Source organism: Onychostruthus taczanowskii, unplaced genomic scaffold (assembly GCF_017590055.1).
Source record: "Onychostruthus taczanowskii isolate IOZ18803 unplaced genomic scaffold, ASM1759005v1 scaffold97, whole genome shotgun sequence".
In the NCBI taxonomy this organism is placed as follows: Eukaryota; Metazoa; Chordata; class Aves; order Passeriformes; family Passeridae; genus Onychostruthus; species Onychostruthus taczanowskii.
Genome location: NW_024507768.1, coordinates 2,314,072 through 2,338,553, shown reverse-complemented (window position 1 = coordinate 2,338,553; position 24,482 = coordinate 2,314,072). Strand labels below are relative to the sequence as shown.

The window sequence follows — 24,482 nt, the reverse complement described above, 5'->3', positions numbered from 1 at the left end:
GTGTCCTTGCTGCCAGCGCTGCTGGGGATGGTCAGCACTGCTGGGAATGGTCAGCACTGCTGGGATGGTCAGAACTGATGGTCAGCACTGCTGGGGGTGGTCAGCACTGCTGGGGGTGGTCAGCACTGGTGGTCAGCACTGGTGGTCAGCACTGCTGGGAATGGTCAGCACTGATGGTCAGCACTGGTGGTCAGCACTGGTGGTCAGCACTGCTGGGGGTGGTCAGCACTGATGGGCAGCACTGCTGGGAATGGTCAGCACTGATGGTCAGCACTGGTGGTCAGCACTGGTGGTCAGCACTGCTGGGGGTGGTCAGCACTGCTGGGGCCAGGAGCCCCCCCCCAGCTGGGGCTCAGGGAGGGTGGGCAAGCCGGGAGGCCGCTCTGCTTGCCAGGCAGAGGTGACAAGGGGACACGGTCCCACCTCCATGCCGGTTCGTGTCCATCCCAGCTCCGTGCCAAACCCCACATCCGGCAGAGGATTCAGCCCCGTTTCTGCTCTTTCTTCCCCCAAAGCTGGGTGGAGGCAGCACGTGGGCAGGCTCCACGATCCCTCCGTAGTGCAAAACCCACCGGGGGACGCAGAGGTGACAGCGGGGTCCTGCCATCGCTCCCCGGGGCTCGGGCACCGCGGGGGGAGAGGGGACGGAGGTGCCTTCCCTGCAGGAAGGAAGGAGGGACCATTTCGGACAGGAACAACCAACCTACCATCCTCGTCCACCAGTCACTAACCAAGGGAGGAAGGCAGGAAAAGTCCAGCTCTTGGGGTTTTGCTTCTGGTGTGGAGGCGGGGTCAGTCCGTCCCCGGGCAGTGGCAGCGTGAGGGACACGCCAGCAGCAACGGGTTGGTGTCGTTGTCATTGTCATTGTTGTCCCAAGGAAAACCTTTTGCTTTGTGGAAGTGCCTTGAAAGAACCAGGATAACGCCAAGGTCACCTTGGGGAGGTGGGAGCGTCGCTTGGTCTCCGTCCAGGAGGGTGGGAAGGGTTTGCCCCTCGGTGGGGGAGGAGGAAGGAGTCCTTAGGACAAGTCTTCCACCGGCAGCTCCTCCTCCAGGTCCCTGTCGTCGGGGATCGTCACATTCTGGTTGGTGCTGGCCATCAGTGACACGGGTCTGCTGTCGTCCTCCGCCTCGGCTGGCTCCTCCTTCACGTGCACGGGGTGGCTGTGGGGAAGGGGAGCCTTCAGCCTCGGGGTGTGGGCACCACCACCCTAAACCCCTCCATGTTTCTGGTCCAGAACCCCCCTCACCCTGGGAACAGGAGCCAAAACTGCCCCTGCTTTGAGAGCTGCCCTCAAACATCTCCTGTTGGCTGTGGGGAGGAGCAGCCTTCAGCCTCGGGGAGTGGGTCACCCCTCCAAGTTTCTGGTTCAGAACCCCCTCACCCTGAAACAGGAGCCCACAAGCAGCTCCTGGTGGCTGTGGGGAGGAGGAGCCCTCAGCCTTGGGGAGTGGGTCACACCACCCAAAACTCCCTGAATTATTTGATCCAGACCCTACTTGCTTTGGGGACAGGAACCAAAACCCCCTTTGCCCTGAGAGAGTGGGTGCCACCACCCAAAACTTCCCAAATTTTCTGGTCCAGAACATCCTTGCCTTGGGGACAGGAGCCAAAACCCCCTTTGCCCTGAGAGCTGCCCTCAAGCAGCTCCTGGTGGCTGTGGAGAGAGGGAGCCTTCTGCCTGGGGGAATGGGTACCACAACCCAAAACTCCCTGAGTATTTTGGTCCAGAACCCCCTCACCTGGGGATGAGAGCCCACAAGCAGCTCCTGTGAGGAGGGAGAGCCTTCAGCCTCGGGGATTGGGACCCACCACCCAAAACTCCCTGAAATCCTTGGTCCAGAACCCTCCTCACCCTGGTGACAGGAGCTCAAACCCCCTCACCCTGGTGACAGGAGCCCAAACCCCCTCACCCTGGTGACAGGAGCCCAAACTCCCTCACCCTGGTGACAGGAGCCCAAACCTCCTCACCCTGGTGACAGGAACCCAAACCTCCTCACCCTGGTGACAGGAGCCCAAACCTCCTCACCCTGGTGACAGGAGCCCAAACCTCCTCACCCTGGTGACAGGAGCCCACAGAGCTGGCAGTGCCCAGCGTGCCAGCCTCCCTCAGCACCCCTGTGCCCTGCCAGGGCCAGGCTGACCTGTACTGCTGTGGGGACAGGCGGGGGCTGTTGCTGCCGTTGCTGTTGACCTGCTCCACGGTGCTGCTGACGTCGTCGTGGCCCACGTGCAGCATGGCACTGGCCGAGCTGGTGTTGATCATGGTGGGGCTGTTGAGCAGGGGGAAGCTGCTCTCTGCCAGCGCAGCCTGCGACAGGGAGCACGGGTTGGCATGGAATTTGGGTTGGAAGGTCCTTAAATCACATCTCATCCCACCCCCTGTTGTGGGCAGGGACACCTTCCACTGTCTCAGCTTGTTCCAAGCCCGGCCCAGCCTGGCCTTGGACAGTCCCAGGGATGTGGCAGCCACAGCTGCTCTGGGAGTCTGTGCCAGGGCCTCCCCACCCTCACAGGGAATGATCTCGTCCATGTATCAAACCTAAATTTCCCCTCTTTCAACTTGAACCCATCCCCCTTGTCCCTCCTTTCCTGATGAGATGCCAATGGAGAGCAGGGCTGTGGAGGGTTGAGTGTCCCCATGTCCCTGTCAGGACCAGGGCTGGATCCTTACCTGGTAACTTGCATTAAGTGCTCCATAACCGAGTCCTGAAATCATATTTTTGACTAAGGTGGGACTCCTGCAGGAAGAGAGAAAGCAGAGGGATGCAGGGCTGAGCATTCCCAGCCTGGGGACCGGGCTGGTGGCAGCTCTGGGGCTGCGTCCCACGGGGAAGGAGCACCCACCCTGTCATCTTTGGTGGCCTTCTCTTTTGGTACTCGTGCTCGTCCACGGTCCACACGGCGCCCTTGACGTTCTCCACGCGCACGAAGCACTTGTGCAGGCTCAGGTTGTGGCGGACGGCGTTCTGCGGGCACACGGCCTCAGTGCCACTCCCTCACCATCCTCCTCCCTGCCCAGCCCCACAGCTCCTGGGGGTGTCCTGCCACCCAAACGCTCCCCAAAGCCCCCTGGGTGCTCCCTGACCCCCCTGGCACCGAGTGGTCACCGCCTGGAGGACTCCGGTCTGATGCTGAGGACGGTGGGGACAGGGTGGGACAAGGGACACCAGCTCCACTGCAGCTCTGGTGATGCTCAGCAAAGCCAGCTCCTCTTTCCTTTCCTTTTTCTTTTCCCCCACCCCTCCCCTCTCGTTTTGGTCCTTTCCCTCCCTTTCTTCTTTACATCGACCATCTTTACATTTCTAAATGTAAAATAAAGAGACACACACGTAGGCAGACAGCGCAGCCCCGAGAGATACCAGCTCCCTTTTCCCCTTCCAACTCCCTGCCATTTGCTACTGCCCCTATTTCATTACCAATTTTAATTTGCCTCTAATTAAATCCTGTGTATTTTTCCGACTCACTTGCTAATCCATGAGGGAGGCAGGAGGCTGGAGTGGAATCTCTCCGAGCTATAATTACAAAGGGCCTAATCACGCCGGGGCTCTGCCTTTGAATAAATTTCCTTGCATTAAGGTTCTCAGATTCTCTGCCTTGCAAATGAGAATGACCCCAATTTCAGGAAGTTGGCCTCGGAGGGGTTTTTTTTTTCTCTCCTTTTTTTTTTTTATTTCGAGTCCTGATTCGTGATGAGAGACTAATTCGTTACGCTAAAACATTAACAGCAATTTAAAAGGTCGAACGGGGGCTGTATAAACAAAGGAGCCTGGCCAGCACAACAAGGCAAAAGGAGACACAAGGACTGAGCCTCCCCCGAGCCTTCGAGTGCCAGAGCGCCCAGAACTCAGCAAATGGCACCAGCATCGCCCCTTGGCCTGGAATTTGAGGAGAAAAACAAAGCTGGGCTCTTCCCTTGTCATCCATTTGTCTGTCCATCCATCCATCCATGGATCCATGGATCTATCTCCCATCATCCATCCATCCATCCATCCATCCATCCATCCATCCATCCATCCATCCATCCATCCATCCATCATCCACCCATCCATCTATCTATCTATCCATCCCTCTGTCCATCCCTCCGTCCAGCCATGCCATGGTGCCAGGGTGACACGGTGACAAGCAGCAGGGACAGGCTCCTCTCACCCTTTGGGGACACTTTGTGAGCAGCTCCCAGGGTCCCTGGGGAGGGAGATCCAGGCCCAGCCAGCGCTGCTTGGTGGGATTTTGGGGGAACCCCTGGGTCCCAGCAGGACCCTGACCCAGCTCCTTGGTGTGGCTGAAGCCAGGCCCAATGTCCCAGCCTTGTGCCACTGCCACTGTCACCCAAAGGGACATGCTCCATTTGGGCCATGCCCTGGCACAGGGCCTGTGGCACCCCTTGGCCCAAACTCTGCGCTGGCACCACCCAGACAGGGGGGTCGGGATGCAGAGAGGCATCCCAGGAATTCCAAGAGGAACCTCAGGGAGCAGGACAAGCCTCATCCCCCACTCTGTCCTGTCACTGTCCCTGAGCCCTGTCCCCTGTGAGCACACACAGGATGTCCCTCCCTGCCAGGTCCTGCCCACACTCCCTCCTTCCTTTTGCCCAAACAAAGCCCTGGCTGCAGCCAGGAGTGTGGCAAAGCCAGAAACTCCCCTGCCCAGTGTCCCCTTTTTGCCCTGGTGACACCCCCTGCTCTGAGTCACTGGTGAGGATGGGAAGGCTCAGGTGGGGATAAAATAAAATAATAAAATAAAATAAAATAATAAAATAAAGTAAAATAAAATTAAAATAAAAAAATAAAATAAAGTAAAATAAGAATAAAATAAAGTAAAATAAAATAAAATAAAATAAAATAAAGTAAAATAATAAAATAATAAAATAAAATAAAGTAAAATAAAAATAAAAAATTAAAATAAAGTAAAATAAAATAAAAATAAAATAAATAAAATAAAATAAAGTAAAATAAAATAAAGTAAAATAAAGTAAACCCTGGCAGCAGGCAGGGTGTGATCCTGCATCCCTGGAGCCTGGCATGCCCCATCCCTGTGCTGCTCCCAGGTCACAGAGGAGGTCCCAGGCCATCCCCCAGTCTGGGGGCAGAGGGGACGTGTCCCCTGCCTCAGCCTGGGTGGGTTTGTGTTTCCAGGCAGTGTTTGCTCAGAGCCAGGCCCAGCTGCTCTGTTTGCTTCTCATCTCTCTCCTCTAATGATGTTTGCTCTGCACCCTCCACCCACTCCCTGGGCCCTGCTGGGGTCTCCCTGTGGCTTCCCCACCTTGGTCTCCAGCACTCCTGTCCCATCCCAGCGGGGAGCCACAGGAAAAAGAGGGAAAAACCCCAGAAAAGTGGTTTTCAAGGAGAGGAAATATGTTATTTTTTTCCTGTGTATCCTTCAGAAACTGGCCTTGGGCACTGCAAATTGTGAAGAGAATTATTCCCCCCCACCAAGTCTTTTCAATCCCCTGCCATCCCTTTTTGGTGGTAGAACAGGAAAAAATGAAGAATAAAAAAAGGGAAGCACAAAACTGAGGGATGCCCTTCTCCAACTCTGCCCTTGCTAACACGGGGTTTGTGGAAACTGCAAAAAAACCCTAAAATATTTATTCCCTTCAGCAACAAAAAGGCAGGAAAAAGGCATTTTCACCTGCCATTATCTCATTGCAGAGGGGGAAACTGAGCAGTGATGGGCATGGAGGGCTCTGCCCCATTGCTGCCACCCTGTCCCCATTCCAGGGGTTTGCCAAAATGCCTGATATCCACCCAAAAGTTTCCCATGGAAGCAAAACCTGGATCTGCAGCCCGACACATGGGGGCCCTGAGCTCCTGGAGAATGGATTCCTCCTCCTCAAGCCTCTCCAAAAGCTCCATCTCACTTGCACCTTGCTGATTTTAATTATTTTTATTTAAACTAGCAGGTTTCCCTCTGCCACTTCGCTCCTTGCTGCCCTGAGCAGGAGGGAGCTGAGCTGCCTCTCAGTAAATATGTGCAGCAGGAAACAATAAATAAATAAATCTTCCCTGGCTGAGGCAAGAAGTGAATCACAGAATCACAGAACTGCTCTTTCCACATCCCCTGCTCCTCTCAGATGGCTTTTCCCAGCTCTGACTTCTAAAAAAAACAAAGGGGGAGCAGCCCCAGCACTCATGTGCGGCCCCAAAATTCACTCCAGCAGCCCAGGCTGGTGACAAAACTGCCTCAGTGACAAAAACTTTTGTCTGTGAGAGGCTGGGGGGAACCTGATGGGTACAAGCAGCTGCTTGGAGGTGGCAGAGGAGTTTCCCTGCTGATGGTCCCCCTGCCAGCCCCTGTCATCCCTCCCACCAGCAGTGTCACCTGCCCCCAGGTTATCATTAACCTTATTTGCTGTTTCCAGTCTCTCACTCCTGCCTCTGCCCTTGTTCTCCACAGAAAATCCCTGGATTTTACCACACAGCCCTTTGCTGTATCCCACTGCAGGGATGATGCATCCCCACAGCCCAGCGAGGCGTTTTGGGGGGCAGAAAAGTGGGATTTGATCCTAAAATAATTTCTTACACCATTTTAGAGCTGGGCAATGAATTGGTCCTTTAGCACAGGAGCATCTCTTGCAGCAGCCAGGCCTGGGTGGGCTGGGGTGAGCCTGGGGTGGGCTGGGGTGAGCCCAGGGTGGGATGGGTGAGCCAGGTGTGAGGCATGGGGGGATGGAGTGAGACCAGGATGGGCTGGGGTGAGCCCAGGGTGGGATGGGGTGAGCCTGGGGTGGGTGGAGGTGAGGCCTGGGTGGGTTGATGTGAGCCCAAGGTGGGATGGGGTGAGCCTGGGATGGGTGGAGGTGAGCCCAAGATGGCATGGGGTGAGCTAGGATAGGATGGAGTGAGCCTGAGCTGGGATGGGCTGAGCCCAGAGTGGGATGGGGTGAGCCCAGGGTGGGATGGGGTGAGCCTGGGGTGGGTGGAGGTGAGCCCAAGATGGGATGGGGTGAGCCAGGATAGGATGGAGTCAGCCTGAGCTGGGATGGGCTGAGCCCAGGCTGGGCTGGGGTGAGTCTGGAGGACATGGGGAGAGCCCAGGGTGCCAGGCAGGGCTGCTCTCACCTTCCAGGTGGCCGTGTTCCTCCGGAAGTAGGCGAACATCCGCGTGAACCAGTTATAGATTTCATTCAACGTTAGCTGCCTGTCGGGAGTCTCCAGGATGGCCTGGGCAGCCGGAGAGGGGACAAGGCTGTCACTCGTGGGGTTGGACACCCGTCCCGAGGGGCAGAGATGGGGTTCAGCAGGTGGGGGGGCACTGAGGGAGGGTTTTGGGGTGCAGAGCTGGACCCCATGGCTCTCACCTGCCGGATGAGCGAGGCGTACGTGAAGGGCGGCCGGACGTCGGCGTTTTTGTAAAACTCGTGATTCTGTGCAAGCTCTGCAGGGGGACAACAAACAGAGGAGGGGGGGCTGGAGTGAAGGGACCCACTGAGCCCCTCAGGAGGGTGCTGAGCCCCAGCCCGGAGCTCACCTGAAGAGATTGGGGTGCAGAACTTCTCCGAGTTCCTCCTGCGGATGGGCCCCACGCTGTGTAAAGTGGAAGAGCTGATGACGGAGGGGCCCTGCCGCAGGGGGGTGATGGGCGCCGTGGCCGAGGTGGGGGGATGAGGTAAACCGTCAGGAAACGTGTCAGAAGTGCTCTTGGAGAGGGTGGCACTGGAGACCAGGTTCAGCTGCAGGGACAGGCAGGGAGGGAAGGGGTTGGGAAGGCTGGGAGAGCCCCTGGGGACAGCGGCGGCTCCGAAGGAGGTGGGGAGGGGATGGCAGGGGGGAATTTGGTGGGCTTGGAAAGGGTGGGATGCAGCCAGGAGGTGGGGATGGACCCATGGGATGGGGATGGACCCATGGGATGGGAATTCACCCATGGGATGGGCAGGAATTCGTGGGATGGGAATGAATCCATCAGATGGGGGTGAATTCTTGGGATGGGAATTCACCCATGGGATGGGGATGAATTTGTAGGATGGGAATGAATCCATGGGATGGGGGTGAATTTGTAGGATGGGAATTAACCCATGGGATGGGGATGGACCCATGGGATGGGAATTCACCCATGGGATGGGGATGAATTTGTAGGATGGGAATGGATCCATGGGATGGGGGTGAATTTGCGGGATGGGAATTCACCCATGGGATGGGGGTGAATCTGTGGGATGGGAATGAATCCATGGGATGGGGGTGAATTCCTGGGATTGGAATTAACTCATGGGATGGGGACGAATTTGTGGGATGGGGGTGCAAGAGTGGGATGGGATGGGATGAAATGGGATGGGAATTAACCCACAGGATGGGAATTAACCCATGTGATGGGGATGAACCCATGGGACAGGGATGAATCTGTGGGATGAACCCTCGGGATGGGGATGCACCCACTCCATGTCAGAGCTGGTGGAGCAGCTGCATTTGCCAGAGGGTGGCCAGGGCACATCCACCCCACAGAGCCCAGCCAGGTGACCGTGCACAGGGCAGGGAGGGGACAGCAGCCGTCAGGGAGGGGACATAGAGGGCAGGAAGGGACTCACGCTTACAGGCTGGCTGAAAGGCTTTGGCTCTGAAGGTCTCATGTGAAGATGAGCCATCATTGCTTGGAGACGCTCGCTCTCCTTGGCCAGCTGGGGGAGGCAGGAAGCAGCACAGGGATGGTCACACAGTGCCAAAGTCACCACGGAGGCACTGCCATGAGCCCCCAAACCTGGTCTGGACAGGCAGCAACCCCCAGGGTGTCCCCCCAAGTGCCACCTCCTGCCCAGTGCTGGCTCCTGAGAGCCCCAATGGGGCTGTGGCCTGCAGGGGCTGCTGCCCCCACCATGGAGGGCACAGGGACCACTCCAGCTCCGTGTGTGCACTGGGGGAAAGATCCACAGAGCCATTCCCAGAGCCCCCAGGCTGCCACCCACCAGCAGGGCCACCCACAACAGCCCTGGGTGCTCTTGTCCCCGTGCCTGCTGTCACTGTCCTGTCCCCTTTGCCTCCCCAGCAGCTCCCTGTCCGTCGGTCCATCCATCCCCCAGCGTTCCCACATCGCTGTAATTGCTCCCTGCCTGTTTACTCCCTGCAGTGAGCAGAGGCTGAAATATTCACTGTGGCACCAGGAGAGATTTTGAGCCCGGCGGAGCCGATGGGATCTGACACCCCACTCCCTTCCCGTCACCTTCCCTTTCCACCGGGACCCCTCAAGCTCGGGGGAGTCCCCACGCTCCAGCCAAGCCCCCTCGCAGAGCTAGGCGAGGAAGGGGTTAAAAGCAGGAGTTTGCAGCAAGTTTGGAGCAGCTCTGCTGCTTTCTGCTGCCGCGGTGCTCATTAGAGCTGACAGCTCTCCCCTCGTGATGCAGCCGGCACAGCGGGAGCTCCGCGCTCCAAACTTTCTAATTGGTGGCTCCGTGGCAGGTTCCTCTCTGCACACACAGCTCTGCTCTCACCCTTCAGCTTTTTTTTTTTTTCTTTTTTTTTTTATTATTATTATTTTTTCCCTCCTCCCCTTTTCCTTTCCCTCCTCTCTTTAAGCCCCAGTAATTGCTTTCAAGCTCTGGCTCTGGCGAGGCGAGGCGAGCGGGATGGATGGCAGGGATGGCCCGGGAGGACACAGCCTCCACTCCCACCCGGGTTTGGCTGTGTCCCCCTGTCCCACAGTCCCTGTAAGGCCCCTAATTCGGGGTGGGGGGGTCCCAAGGTGCTGCACATCTCATCCTGCTGTGTGCTGGGCCAGTGTCCCTTGTGGTGTCACACACAGCCACACACCACGCTGAGCCCCTGCCAGCCCCAGGCACTGTCCCACCATGGGGGTGACCCCCTGCCCCATCCCATTTTCCAACCACCCCATTTCCTCCCCCTTTTTCCCCCCTCCCTTCTCCATTAACTGAACTAAGCAGAGCACGCTGGGGGCTCGGAGAGGCTGGGAAAAAGCACTATTTAAAGAACTGCCTGGCCAAAAATAGCACCCCAAAGTTGGGCTCCAAAGACCACGCTCAGGCACCAAAATAAGTGGCCTGGTTTTCAAGCAGCCCCGTGGCTCCCAGGGAGGTGGCACAGCCCATGTGGGGACAAACCCTCCTGCCTTCCACATCTGGGGCATCTCCTTTTACCCACAGGACACTTTGGGATGAGAGGGGAATGAGTTTGAGGGCTTGATTTCCACCTGGATTCCTATCCGGGAAGGGTGCTTAAAACAAGTCCCCACTTGTGTGGTTACAGTCCCCAACCCTGTCACCCTCTCCTGAGGGGAGCAGCTGAAGCACAGGGTGACAGAGAGGTGGATTTTGTCCCCGTGTCCATGGGGGCTGGGGTGGGACACCCACCTGTATCTCCAGCTGCTGTACCACTTGCATCTGGACTCGACACTGGGCCGTGCTTCGGTCATCAAGTGCATGTTCTGTGTTGAGGTGTCTGGGGAGGAAAACACGGAGGTTTGGTTAGGCCTGGGCATGCCCAAAACTCAGCCCCTCTGCTGGGGCCACACCTGGGATCAGTCCTGACCTGCAAATTGCTCAGGGATGCTCCAGCACCGCTGCCCAAAGCGGGGTGAGCACGAGGGAAACTGAGGCACGGAGGTGACTGAGCAAACCAGGCTGTGGCACCACCCTAAAATCAGGCTGGAGGACACTCAGCCCTACCCCGGGCAGCCTCAGGGTGTTTAGGAGCAGCCTCTGGCAGAGGGAAAGCCCGTGGATGTTCCTGGAGCAGGCTGCTGGCAGGAGGTGCCAGGAGGACCTGAGGAGCAGGTTCCCAGCACAAAGGCAGCGTCATGGGAGGTTGCCTTCCACGCTCTGAGGGAAGCCCTGAGGGCAGAAGGTGGCATTTCCAGGCTGTTCCCCATCCTGCCTCATGTTTATGAGGTGTCTTGTTTAGGAAGCACCAGGACCTTTGGTCCTCACTGCCCTCCCTCCTCCCCAGGGAGGGGAAGGGCTCCTGGTGACAGAGCTGTCACTTGCTGCACAGCCAGGGACACCCTGGCATCTCCTCGTCCCCAAACCCAGCAAAGCACCAGCCTGGAGACACAGCCAGCCCTGAGGATGTCACAAGGCCAGGCCATGTCCTTGCTGGGGTGGGCACAAAGCTGGGAGGGTCTCACTGGAGGAGTGGGATGGTTTGGAGAGGGATTCTGAGGAAACACCATGCTTGGAACACCCCAAAAGGTGATGCTGGGGGGTCCCAGGGGCCATGTGCCAGATGCTCCCCAGGACTAAAGCTGAGACACCCCAGGAGAAGGCGCCTCAGCCTCCCCAGGGTGGCTCTGGAGGACGGCAGGAGTCTCACCCTGCTGCCTGTGAGAGCCTTGCAGCCCCAGCGTGCACAGACAAGTCAGGGAAGCAGGCCCTGCTGCCAAACCCATCCGTGAGCAAAGCCCCCAGAGCCACAGCCCTGCTCCTCTCCCTGCATGGCACAGCCAGGGCACGGCTGCTTCTCCAGGGCAAAAAAGCTCTGGGAGCCCAGTGGGAACAGAGCCATTTCCCAGGGACCCCCACCCTTACCCACCATGGCCACGGTGCCCCCTCCCAGCCCAGCACAGACCACCCCAGCTGCCCATGGAGGGGATGCCCAGAGGAGGCTCCAAGCTGCTGCCCAGACTCAAGGCAGGCTCCAGTTCCAGCTGGGCTCGGCCTTTGGGAGCTGCAAGTTTTCTGTCTGTCTGTCCCACACCCCAACACGTGCCCATGTTGGCAAGGAGGGGACAGAAGCCCTTCCCCAGTGCCCAGCGGGGCAGGAAGGGATCCTGGCTGGCACAGCACAGCTCTGCCAGCCCCGTGACCCAGCTCTGGGCATTCTCTGCCAACTCCAGCTCCAGCTCCCAACCTGGAGCTTGCTCATCTGCCCCGTGCCACTGGAACATGCCCTGCCAGGCAGGAGGAGATGCCTTATCTGCGTTCACCCCATGACTCAGAGGCAGAGGAAGGAGGACACAGGAGGCTGAATCATCCTTCACTCATCCCCGGGCTGCCTTCACACCTCCTCATCCTCCTGGGCAAGGCTTCTAACGCCTTGGCACAGTCCAAGGGATGTTCCCACCAGAGCCAGCCCTCAGAGGGTGGCAGAGGATGGAGGATGAGTTTGGAAAACCCCAAAAGCTGCCCGCTGTGGAGCCTCTGAGCAGACAGCCGGGGAGGCGGGGGAAGGAGCCCGCCAGCCCGTCAGCTCCTTCTGATGTCTTTGCTAAAAATCCTGGCTACAAAGAGATCTAATTGCAAATGAACTAATTAAGTAAACCTCTGACGAAGCGTGAAAACAATTTGTTTGACCCTGACGCTAGCAGAGGGCTCTCCGACAGCAGAGTTAATCAGTCAGCGCCGAGCCCACAAGCGGTGTCAGCGGTGCCATCTGCCATCTGCTGCCTCCCCCCGTGTCCCCAGCAGGGCTGCCAGCCCCCCTCGCCTGCTGCCGGCGCCTGCCCGGGCTCTGGCCTCCTCCAGATCATTCACTCATCCCATGGTTTGCCTTGGAAGTGCTCATAAAGCTCATCCCATTCCACCTTTGCCACGGGCAGGGTCACCTTCCACTCCAAGCCAGCCCAGCCTTGGAATTTCCAAGGATGGGACAACACCCGCAGCAACTCCTGCTGTGTTTTCTCCTTCTCCATGAGGTCACCTGCTCAGGGTGCACACTTTGGGATGCCTGAACCAGCTCCCAGGATCTTCCCCTTCACCAGCTCCATTCTGTCCCAGCTGAGACAGAAACACCTGCCCCAAAAAGGTGACACTTACTTGACAAACTGCCCCAAGTCCTCACAGAGGGTTTCGCAGCCAGGCCACTTGCACTCTCCGTGGCCGTAGAGCGGGTGTGAGCCAGGGGTCTCTTCGTGGGAAGAGCTACACAGGAGGGAAAGGGGCCTTCAGGTGGGGCAGCTGGGATGCTCCAGCATTCCCAGGCATGGGGACAGCCCTGGGACACCCCACAGTGACAGCTCCCTGCCCTCTGTGGGCGCAGCAAAACAGTGCCAGGCCTCTTTTAAGGGGAGGCAGAACCCCCTTACCCCTCCCAGCCCTGTGGGTGATGGATCCCAGCCCCTTCCTCCTCTCCAGGAATAAAACCACAAAGTGCTAGGGCCCGACCCGGCTCTACCTGTCCCTTCTCGGCGTGTGCATGGTGCTCTGTCCATTGGGCAGAGGGTGATGGGAAATGGGAGGCGAGACCTTGGCGGCCGAAAACGAGGTAGAGTTGGAGGTGTTGGTGGTGAGGTCAAGACCTTCCTGCTTAATGCTGTCCTCCACGGGCTGGGTGGCCGTGACCTCCTTCCAGAGCTGCTGGAGGTCTGAGGGACAAACAGCTGTGGCACAGGAGAGAGGGACCAATGTCAGCAGGGACAGGAGGCAGCACCCAGGGCTTCCTCCCTGCTCCCTGAGTCCCCAGAGCTCACCCAGCACAGGGAGAGCATCACCTGGAGCTGGGCACAGCAAGGGGACGCTGCATGGCCCCATTGGGAAACCCAGACCAAAGCACCTGCAGCACTCACAGAGCTGCTCCCAGAAGGGACAAGAGCCTGGCTTCCCAAATCCTGGCACCCTTATCCCAGAGGAATAGGTACCCCAAGTCCTGACACTCCTCTGCCAGAGGAAGAGGTGCCCCAAATCCTGGCACTCCTCTGCCAGAGGAAGAGGTGCCCCAAATCCTAGCACTCCTCTGCCAGAGGAAGAGGAGCCCCAACCCTGCACCCCTCTAGAATCCAGACCCCAACCCTGCGTGGCTCCAACGGCTGACACCATCACGCCCCAAACTTTGGGGGCATCACAAAACCCAACACCACAGCCCCTCCCCAGCCCCCCTCACCCAGAGCTAGCAGGCTACAGCCCAGGAACCCCCCCAGGCCGTGGTCCTTACCTTGGGGCAGGGTCTGCAGGGGCACCGTGCCCTGCCCCGGCGGGAGGCTCACCAGGCCCTGGCGCTGCAGGTTTAACAGGTGCTGCTGCTGGAGCTGCTGCATCTGCAGGAGCTGCTGCTGGAAGGCCAGCTGCTTGTTCCCCAACGGCTGCTGAGACAAAAGGAGGGACAAATCCAAGCTTTACTGCCGGCCCGGCAGGGCAGGAGGGGGTCGGAGGCCGCGGCGAGGGGCGCTGGCAGCGAGGGGTGGCAGCGCTGGGGACACCGCGCTCGGCGGTGCCTCCATCCTGCTGCGGGGCCTGCTCGGCTCCCGGCTGAGCCGGACGGAGGCTTTGATCTATCGGAAGAGGAGGGGAAGGAAAGGGAAAAGGGGAAGGGAAAAATAAAGCGCTGGAAAGAAAGGGAGAGAGAGGAGCTGGGGGCTTGCTCGGAGCTGCGCGGGGAGGAAGCAGCGAAGCTCGGCTGGGGGGGGTCCCAAGGGGGAGGCTCAGCCGTGGGGTTGGTGTAAAAAAAGGGGGGTCCCAGCGGGCAACAGGCACAGAACCCTCCTGTAAGGCAGAAATTTATCTCTGTTTGTCAAAAATGACTGTTATGAGCCCGTTCTTGGTGAGGGGAAAGGGGGTGCCCAGTGCCAGTACTGGTGTCCCCACCCTGGCCACAGCCACCCCCTAAGTAGGTGACTCTCCTTCACCTCCTGGAGCTGGCCAGGCTCTGACCAGCATGGCTGGCCCTAAACTAGTTAGGCAGGATGGGTCCCTGGGGAGGCGCCGAGAAATCCATGAGAATTAAGTGAAGGGGAGAGAATTCAATTAGGGCTGGGGACAGGCAGCTGCTAATCCGAGCTGGCCGGGAGAGGGGAGCTGCCCCGGGGCTGCCCGGCCTCATTAGTGGGGCAGGCGGCTCCGTGACCCCGTGAACCCCCCCAAACCCCCCTGTTTGGGCAGACGGTGCCAGCAGGGAGCCAGGCTGGGGCACATCCCCCCCTCGCTGCACTCTGCAGCCCCCCAAAGGAGTATTTCCATGTTCGAGTTGTGACTGAGCAGCGCAGGAGCTCTGCAGTCAGGATGTCCTTGTTTTGTGAGCATCCTGGGGATTCAGGCCCCTCAGGCACTGGGAATTCCAGGGAACTGGTGATCCCTGAGGCTGCATCAACAGGGAGCAGCAGACAGACTCTGTGGCAATCCCAGTCCACGACTGAGTCTGGGGTCACACCCAGGGTGTCACTGGATGCAGGTGGATTCTGTGGATGTTGTTGATGCTCAGCCTAAGCTTTGTGAATCAGAGGGTGAGGATGGGCTCCAAACCCCTCTCTGCAACATTAGGCACCACCACGAGTCCTGTCTAGGTTTCAGATGGAGTTTAATTCCAGTTTCTCAGCTTCAGAGACATGTGTGGACTCTCCCCGTCCTCTCCACCTCTTGGCCACAGTGGAATTGTCTCCTCAGAGTCAGACCTGGATCCTCCCTGGCTCTGTCTCAGCCCTGCACCTCTGAGGCTTAAAGATCAAGGCACAAATCAAAGCAATTCCTGCTCAGTGAAGAGAAATCCCTGATCCTGAGCCACGAGGGCTCCAGGCCATGGGATCAGCAGGATGGAGGGAAAAGGGCAGGACCAGGCTGCAGCCTGAGAGCTTTAACAGTGACTTCTCTGTCCCCCAGGGTGTCCCCTCCTGGCGAGGAGAAGCTCTGCCACCGTGTGGGATGGACAGACTGTCTTTGCCTTGCTTAGAAACAGCAGCTGGGATGGGAAGGGAAGGGATGGGATGGGATTCTCCTCCTCTTCCCGGCTCCACCACCGCCCTTCCCGAGGGCCCCGGGGCAAGCCCGAGCTCAGCTCCAGCACAGCCTCATCCACGTCACTTCCAGGCTGAGCTGCTGGATGAGGTCAGGAGGATCCCTGGGCACGTTGCCTGCATCCCATAGCCCAGCCAGGCTCTCCTGACCTGGCCTGGCTGGATCCAGACCCCCTGAGCCCCCCCAGCAGCCCTGACCCATTCGTGGCTCTGGCAGGGACGCTGTGAAGGCTGAACCTTCATGTGCCTCAAATCCATGTCCCTCCAGCTTCCACAGACCAGGAACAGGAGGGGCAGCCCCAGGAACACAAATCCAAGCCAAACCAAGCCTGATCCAAGGGGAAGGCAATCTGCCACCCCCAGGGAACACCTGTGGCATCACAGACCTCTAAGCCCCTGAGTGATGGGTGAAGGGATGCAGAGCCACCCACCAGCCCATGGGCTCCAAGCCAAGCTTTCCCTGGCTGGGGAGAGCCTGGATGACAGCCCCAGTTTTCCCAAAAATCTCACACCCTGCCGATCCTCACTACTCCCATTTCCCGTTGGAAAAGCCACTCCCAGAGGAGGTGGCTCTGTGATCGGGCGGAATCCTGGGCTTGGCTCCCCCAGCTCATTCCCAACACATTCCCAGGCCATTCTCAGCCCATTCCCAACACATTCCTGGCTTGGGGCTGGGGGGGTCTGCAGCACCACCGAGACTTGGCTCCCCCAGCTCATTCCCAGCCCCCAGCACATTCCCAGCTCATTGGAATCCAAGGCTTGGCTCCCCCAGCCCATTCCCGGCGTGGGGCTGGGGGTCTGCAGCATCACCGAGGCTTGGCTCCCCCAGCCCATTCCCAGCTCATTCCCAGCCCATTCCCAGCCCTCTCCCAGCCCATTCCCGGCGTGGGGCTGGGGGTCTGCAGCATCACCGTGCATTAGATGCAGCTGAGTGGGTGCAGCCACCGGGGCAAGAGGCGCCGTCACTTTGATTTATGAGCACATCAGGAGGAGTTTGCGCCGTGACACGCGGGACTGACAGCAGCACTTCATTAAGCTGACACCGGGGTTAGGAGCCAGCAGCCCCCCCTCCCCACCCTGCCTGCCTCAGCACAGGGACAACCCCTGCCCTCGGCAGCTTTGGGGACACATGGAGACCTTCCCAGGGGATTTTGGGGTCTCTTGGAGAAGCCAAGCATCCTGGGAGGAGCAGGATGGGAGGCACGAGGGTGAGGGGCTGCAGCACAGCTCCTTGTTTCCTCCTCCCAGAGATTCTGCCCCTGCTTCCAAGGACATCAGAGCTGCTCCCCCTGGAGATTCTGTCCCTGCTCCCGGGGAGATCAGAGCTGCTCCTCCCAAAGATTCTGCCCCTGCTCCCAGGGAGATCAGAGCTGCTCCTCCCAAAGATTCTGCCCCTGCTCCCGGGGATATCAGAGCTGTTCCCCCTGGAGATGCTGTCCCTGCTCCCAGGGATATCAGAGCTGCTCCCCCTGGAGATTCTGTCCCTGCTCCCGGGGATATCAGAGCTGCTCTTCCCAGAGATGCTGTCCCTGCTCCCAGGGATATCAGAGCTGCTCCCCCTGGAGATGCTGCCCTTGCTCCCAACTCCTTCCTGGTGTCCTGCCCACCTGCAGATCCCACTCCAAGCTGCTGGCTCACGGAGAGGAGCCCTTGGAATCAGGCAGAGGGGAAGCAGAAGGTGCTGGGTTTACAAATTTTGCAGTGAGGCCAGAATTAAATCCAGCTATGGGTTTCCAGGAAAGATCCAAGGATGGCTCTGTGGAGGCATCCCAGACATTCCAGCTCTTCCCTGAGTTTCAAGGAAGCCACAGCATCACCATTCCCAGCAGGCAAACCTGAACACAGACTTCAAGAACACCAGCTACCCAAATTTTTGGGGTGAAACCAAAGCTTATCCAAGGATTTTGAGGAAGGGAAACACTGACATCCCCTTGCTGAGAACCCCTCAGTGCTTTTCCCAGCAGGAAAGCTGGACACACATCCCTCCAGCAGCATCCAACACCCCTTCCCCCCCTGCTACACCCTTTCTTGTTGGATAAATTTCCCATCTCCTCTGTACCATTTAATTAAAAGTTAACACGAGCTTTTTAAAGCAGAGCCCGCTAAGCAAGCGCTTTGTCAGAGCTTAATTATATCCCTGCTCGGTGCTGCAAGAGAACATCGCCAGGGCCAGCAGGAAAGTCCTTGAGGAAGCTCACATTTACACCTCCCCCATTTCCTGGAGCACCAGCAGCTCCTGGAGATGGTTCTGATAACCCTGACCCTGGAAATGCACCAACACCCCACAGTGAGCCTGCCTGAGGCTGCAGCAGGTGACCCCGAGCCACTGCAGCCACCCTGGACCCCTGATGCCAGGGTGGCTTTGCCAGTGAGTCCTCCCTGTGCCACCCCAACACACAGGTTTGGCTTAAAATCTTCCCTCCCTGCCAAAAAGATGAGTTTCAAGTGCTGGGTGTGCATCAGGGTGCTGGATTTTGGGAGGAGTGATGGCCATGAACAGCTCCAGTACTCCTGCTTGCGGCAGGGATGTGGAGGGAGTGGCTCAGGAACAGGTCCCTTGTCACTTGGAGCCCGTGGAAGGACACTCAGGGGAGGGGCAGCAACACCAGACATGAATTCTGCAAAACTGCACAGCAAAAAACCCCATGTGAAGCATTTTGGCAAGAGAGAGGGGCAAAAGTACCCAAGGAGGAGGAAGGGAGCAGTGCTGCTTGCTGGCTGGGCTCTGTCCCCAGCCTCTGTGTGACCAGCACGTCCCCAAAACACAGCCACAACCCCTTGGGGGGCATCACTGTGCCCTTGGGGGCAAAAGCTGCTGTGTAAAGGGAGTTCTGCAAGATTGCTGCAACCACAGGGGCACAAAATGAATCTGCACCAGGCACTGACCTGCCCAGCACTGGTGATCCTGGGGGGCTGAGAGCTCTGCCCACCTCAGGGTCTCCTGCTGGAAGAGCCCTTTGCAGGGCTCACTGCTGTTTGCCACATTCCCTGGGCTTTGGAGAGGCACCTTTCCTGGCAGGAAAAGCCCAGCTCTGGTGGCACCTGACCAGCCCTGCCCACTCACCAGGGCACTGCAGTGCCAGCTCAGCCAGGACTGGGCTGCCCAAGCTGAGCCTGGCAGGGCTGGGCTGGGCTGAGCCTTCTCTGGTCCCACCACAGGGGGATTTGGGGAGCTCTTGCTCTGTGCTGGGGGGATGGCACCTGTCCCTGCCACCAGGGAGGGTCCAGTGGCCCCTCCAGTGCTGCCCCACACCCCCCACATCTTGTGGATGCACCAGATCACAGAGAGGGAGGAAGAGGAGGAGGAAAAGGAGGACCAACAACAACTCCCAGTGACTGGACTGGTCACCCTGGCACCCCCAGAGGAGGATGTCCCATGTGCCACTGCCATGGCCCCCCTGGGGGTTGTCCCACACCTTGTTTTGTGCTGGTCCCCCTTTAATTTGCTGCCAGCCCGGTGCCCCCCAGGTGAGCTCACCTCTTTGGGTTGCTGCTTTCCGGCTTGCTGCTGGGTCAACAGCTGAAGGTGAAGCTGCTCCTGCTGCTTCTTGTAGTATTCCTGCAGCTGGGAAGGGGAGAGAGCAACGGGATCAGCAGTGGAACCACCCCGTGCCCACCTCACCACCCCGTGCCCAGCGCCAAGGCTTTGCCACAACCATGCCAGCTGCTGGCACTGCCACCAGGCCAGGCTCCCTGTGTCACCCGGTGCAGGGCAGGAGGGAAAGCACCCACCAGGGCAGTCAGGGCAGCAGAGGAACCCTGGGCATGCATTGCCAAGGGCTCTGGATCCCCCTGGGCCTTGAACCCCCCAAACACCCCCAATGCCCACCCTGATGTTTATTTTAATGCCAACCCGCTGTCCCTTGAGGGAAAAGCAGGCTGGGGTGCTCTGGCACACCACAGAGCATTTCAGGGTGGGGAAACCCCAGTTTTGGCATGGTGGGACCCCAAAACACCCCTGACAAGTGCTGTGAGAGCCAGTGGGGTCCCAGATGGGGAGGACCAGGAGCAGCCACAACCCCTGGCCTGAGAGAGCTGGGGGTTCAGCCTGGCAGTCAAAACAGCCCCTCAAATCAAAGCAGAGCTGTTTGCTGGGCCATTAAAACAGGGATAAACCCCCTGGATCCACAGGGAGCCACCAGAGAGGGTCCCAGTGTCCACAGGCAGCGCTGGGACCTGCCAGCATCGCTACCAGCTCTCACCCTGGCCCCTAAATAAACTGTGGGTGATGGATTTGCTGCGTGCAGGGAGGGGGAGAAAGGCACGGGGAGGTCAGTGAGACCCCCCAGCCCCCTCGCAGGGGCTCAGGAATGTCCCTGGGGATGCCGGGATGCCTTTATCAGCTCGGGGCTGCCAGCAGCCAGTGGCTGTTTGTGTCTGAGAACAGGTTTGGAGGGGCTGGGTGTTTACCCCCGAGCCAGCCCGAGCCAGGGAGCTGCGGAGTGGCCGGGCTGGGAGCAGGAACATTGGGTCAGGGGTGAGAGGTGTGATGTTTGGTTTGCTGCCGGTGGAGAATGTGAGCTATTCCGGCCTGGGTTGTTTAATTTGCAGTCAAACGTGTTTCTTTATCCGGCTCCAAAGAGGCTTGTGGAAGGACCCACCCAGGGTAGTGTTTACCCTTTGTTCTTTCCCTGGGGCCAACCTTGAATCCTTATCAGGCTGTTTGGAGTAAACAGGTACTGGAGGCAGGAGGAAGGGTGTGGAGGATGCTTGTGGGGTTTCTCTCTCTCTCCCTCCTTCCCGCTGCCGGGAGCTGTTTACCCAAGCAGACATATTTTGTTTCAGAGTGGAAATCTGCTTTTTTTTCCTTTCCCTCCTTTTTCTTCCCTCCCCATCCGACTAAAATCTCTGGAAAAGCCAAACAGGGCCATGAGAAACAAACCTCAGCTCTGAGCTGGACACAGGCACTGCCCAAAGCCCAGCAGTGGCCATGGGGGCTCAGCTGGGGGCACATCCAACCAAGAGAATCCACCCCGACCCTGGCTTTTCCCAGGAGCTGGGCAGCCCCAAATCAGCCCTTGAGCAGGAATTTTGCAGGTTTTCAGACCCTGGCTCAGGGTGGCAGCACCAGCACTGTCAGCACCTGCAGGTCTTTTCATCCCTGGACGTGCTGGGAATCTCAAAGGAAATATGTGGAAAGCAGGAGGAAAGGACCCATTTTTTCTGCCTGCAACAAACTCCAGCATTCCCAGAGCCCGGTGGGAGTTGCCTGGCTGGATTCAGCCCCACTGCAGCGTTACCTGTTGCAGCATTATTGCCTGCTGCTGCTGCAGGAGGGCCTGGAGCTGGGGTGGGGACAGGATCTGCTGCATCTGCTGCGGCGTGATCATCTGCGGGGACATCATGGCCACAGACACGGGGACCTGTGACAGCAAGGACACGTCACCACTCCCAACCCCGACCTGTGCAACTCGCCCCAAACACCAACGGTGCCTTTCCCAGAGCATCCTCCATGTCCCCCACTCCTCTGGATGAAGCCGCTGTCCGTCCCCTGGGACATGGCAATGGCAGGGAGATGTCCCACGGTGCTGCTGGCACCAGGATGAAGCTTCCTGAACCATGAGCTCCCCCCGCAAGCTGAGAGCTCTTCTTTAAATGCAATTTAGCTGGGGGAACTGGGCATCAAACCACAGCTCCCTCCCCTGCTGGGAGCATGGGAAGGGTGGAGGGAAACGCCAGGGAAGTGGGAAGATACTGATCACCCAAATAACTCTGCAGAGCAGAGCACTGAGGAAGAGGTTACGGGGTTCTCCAGACACATCAAAGCTTTACCTCCAGCTGACACCAGTAACTCCTGTAATTACTGTGCCAAGAGGAGGGAGGGCTGAGGGAACCTGCCAGCCCCTGCCTTTGGTTATCAAAACACGGGTCCACACCCCGGGCAAAGCTCCTGGGAAGGTGTCAGTGATGGATCCCAGCCCTGCTGGGCCCTGCCCAGGTGGAGCAATGCCCGGATGGAGCCATCAGGAGCTGCCTCATCCCAGTCTTCCACCGATCACACCAGCCCAAAACCCCTCCTGAGGCTCTGGGCAGGGTTAGGGCCTTGCTGTAATTTAACAACCCTCCTGGATGCCTCATATTCCTGGGAAAGCAAATAAGAATTGCTGGTCAGGAGCCACCAGCAGCCACGAGCTCTTCCAGGGGTTCCCAGCTCCTTGGCATGTGGGATGGGGCAGAGCACAAGCCAGGATCCAGCTGCACCCCAAGGACCTGCTTCTGATCCAAACTAAACAGCTCCTCAGCCCCTCAGCCCAAGCTCTCAGGACCTCAAAGAGCAGAGAAACCCAACAAAGTCCCATGGAGAACCTGGCTCCTGCCAGCCCCCCCTGCCCAGGACCCCCAGTGATGCCCAGACTGCCCAGCCTGGACCCCTTGCAGCCACTCCAGCGGGGATGGGACCACAGGGTGGCCCCGTGCTGTCCCTCCCGTCTGTGATGGGTGTCCAGCTGACCTTCAAGGGAGATTGCAAAGCCTTATCTATTTACTCAGGCATTCTGCTGCAGGGAGGTGTCGGACACCGGGCGAGCTCTGTTTGTCACCAGCGTTTCCCCCTCCAGCCACCTCCGTGGCAGAGCTATTGATTAACTCCTCTGACTTCCCACCCAAGGGCTGGAGCTCAGGAATGAGCCCCAGCACCCTGCAAGGCTCCAGCACCCACCAGAGAGCCCCGAGCCCTCCGTGGCACCAGCACCCAGTGAAGAGCTGCTGTTTTGGGCACCCAGGTGCTCGCAGCCAGCTGTGCCAAGCCCTGGGCGAACATCTGGGCAGGAGGGAAGCTGGCGAGGAGAGCGAGGTGCGCCGCTAATTTCCCTCTGCCAATTCATCAGCCAGCAACGTGCTCGGAATGAGAGCCCCTAATTAATTGCTCCTCCACATCCCCCCCAGCCCGGGCGGGCTCCCCGCCCCCTCCCGCGGCCCCTCGAACACGTTTGCTGGCATTTTCAAATCGGAGGCATCCTAATTACCGGAGAGTTATAACACCTTCCATTTCTCGCCCAGCGGACTGACACCCTGTCAAGAGCAAAGAGAATTGCCAGAGGTTTTGACAACACTAATTGCCCCTATAATCTAAAAACACAAAGGAGAGGCGATTAGTCGAGAGGGCCCCAGCTCTCGATCCGACACGAGGTTTTCACAATGTTACAAGAAAACAAAAGTGACGCTTTTTAGAGTTTGATGGCTGCTAACAAAAGCAGAATTATATTTTCATACAACCTTTGTCTGCATTAAATGGCTTTTTTTTTTCTTCCCCCCCACCCCCCCGCATTTGGATGTGGAGCTGACACGGAGAAATGGTGGCGGATCCGTGTGGGGGTGAGGTGGGAACGGGGTGAACTTGAGAGGGGCATCTGAGCTCTGCTGCTGTCTTGGTTCCTGTGAAGAATTTCCCTACAGGGTGGAAAACGTTCCTCTCCCAGTTAAGGTTTCCAGGGAAAGCAGCAACTTTTAGTAAAAGAGGAAATTCCCACTTACAGGCGGTTTTGCTCCCATTCATCCCACGCCCCGGTGCTGGGAATGTTCCAGCACTGCCTTGACCCCAATGTGGGCCAGCAAACCCCAGTGCTGGGGGCTCTCTGTCCCAGGCTCTGGTGACAGTGCCAGCTGCCTCTGTTGGGGACAGGGAGAGCTGCTGCTCTGGCAAAATGAGATGGGAATGGAAATGGGGTCGGAAATGTCCATCCCAACCTGCATCCATGGCCCTCAATGACAAGATTCCCTATGGCAGCATATGAGGCCAGCCTGGCATCCCTGGATAACAGCGGGATCTGGGCAGCAACTGCCTCAAAATCTGGGATGCAGGTGGTCAACGTGAGAGCTGAAGGGTGCCAGGCAGAGCAGCACAGGGGCTGTGAGGGCGAGTGTCACCCAGCTGCCACCAGCCCTGGACACCAGAGCAGCACAGGAGCTGTGAGGGGTGAATGTCACCCAGCTGCCACCACCCCCAGGCATGGGAGCAGCCAGGAAATGTCCCTGCAGCCAGCACATCCCTCGGGAAGCAGGTCCCGGCAGCAGCCCCGGAGCAGCAGCAGCAGCGGCTGGGGACCAGCCCGACGCGTCACGAGCTGGCATCTGCCAGACACCGAGTCAGGAAGGGTTTGACTCACGCCTTGGCCGGCTGCCACCCCGCAGAAACTGCTTACTAACAGCTCTGGCTGCTCCCAGAAACACCCGGCGCTGCTCGGGCCGGCCAGCAGCATCTCCAGGGGCTGCTTTTCCAGGCGGGCCCGGCTGTAATCCCCGTGCCAGAGGACGGGGCGGGAGCAGCAGGCAGTGGGTGGAAAAGCAGGCAGGTATTCCAGGGAATATTCCCTCCCTGAGCCAAAGCCAGCTGAGGGAAGCAAGACTTGGCTGTGTAGAACGAGGCAGGATGGGGAGCGAGGCTCTTGAGAAATTTTTCCTAGATTTTTTTGGGTTGTTTTTACGGGAAGCGGATTGAACTCCCAGGCACAAGGCAGAGCGGGGGAAGGCACGGCCCGGCGGCCTTGGCTCGCAGCGGCACGGGATTGTCATCAGAGGGACAGTGCCCTCCTGACCCCGGGGACAGCTGGCTTGGCACAGCCTGGGGACATCCTCCATCAGCCTCCAAACATCCCTGCTCTGCCGTCACCCGGGCTGGGAGGTCACCGCAGGAGCCACCACGTCCCCAAGGGCCGCACGTCACCGCCACAACAGGAAGGGGCAGCTCCTGCTCCTCAACCACACAGCTCAGACCTTGTCTACCCATCCCTGCTGGCTCTGGGATCACGGATGAGCACCCCTCTCTCTCTCCAGAGGGTGCTCCTGGTTTCCTGAAGAGATCAGGGCTGCACACCCCTGCTCTGATCCAATCTTGGGGTTTAACTCCCAGTTAGAAACAGCAGAAAACATGTTTGTGCTGTTT

General features: G+C 58.5%; 1 protein-coding gene across 1 annotated transcript in view; it reads right to left on the bottom strand.

The window, feature by feature from the left end:
- Positions 1-276: 276 nt before the first annotated feature.
- The window catches only part of FOXP4 (forkhead box P4), a 54,891-nt gene continuing 30,685 nt past the window's right edge, over positions 277-24,482 (bottom strand). The window contains exons 4-17 of the mRNA XM_041427057.1: positions 20,842-20,964; positions 19,080-19,166; positions 13,810-13,957; positions 13,054-13,258; positions 12,696-12,800; positions 10,296-10,383; positions 8,523-8,612; positions 7,472-7,673; positions 7,302-7,378; positions 7,063-7,164; positions 2,849-2,970; positions 2,676-2,742; positions 2,146-2,312; positions 277-1,164 (exon numbers count right to left, since the gene is read on the bottom strand). Coding sequence (XP_041282991.1) covers positions 1,020-1,164; positions 2,146-2,312; positions 2,676-2,742; positions 2,849-2,970; positions 7,063-7,164; positions 7,302-7,378; positions 7,472-7,673; positions 8,523-8,612; positions 10,296-10,383; positions 12,696-12,800; positions 13,054-13,258; positions 13,810-13,957; positions 19,080-19,166; positions 20,842-20,964 — 1,728 coding nt within the window. The 3' untranslated portion in view covers positions 277-1,019. The remainder of the gene's footprint in view (positions 1,165-2,145; positions 2,313-2,675; positions 2,743-2,848; positions 2,971-7,062; positions 7,165-7,301; positions 7,379-7,471; positions 7,674-8,522; positions 8,613-10,295; positions 10,384-12,695; positions 12,801-13,053; positions 13,259-13,809; positions 13,958-19,079; positions 19,167-20,841; positions 20,965-24,482) is intronic.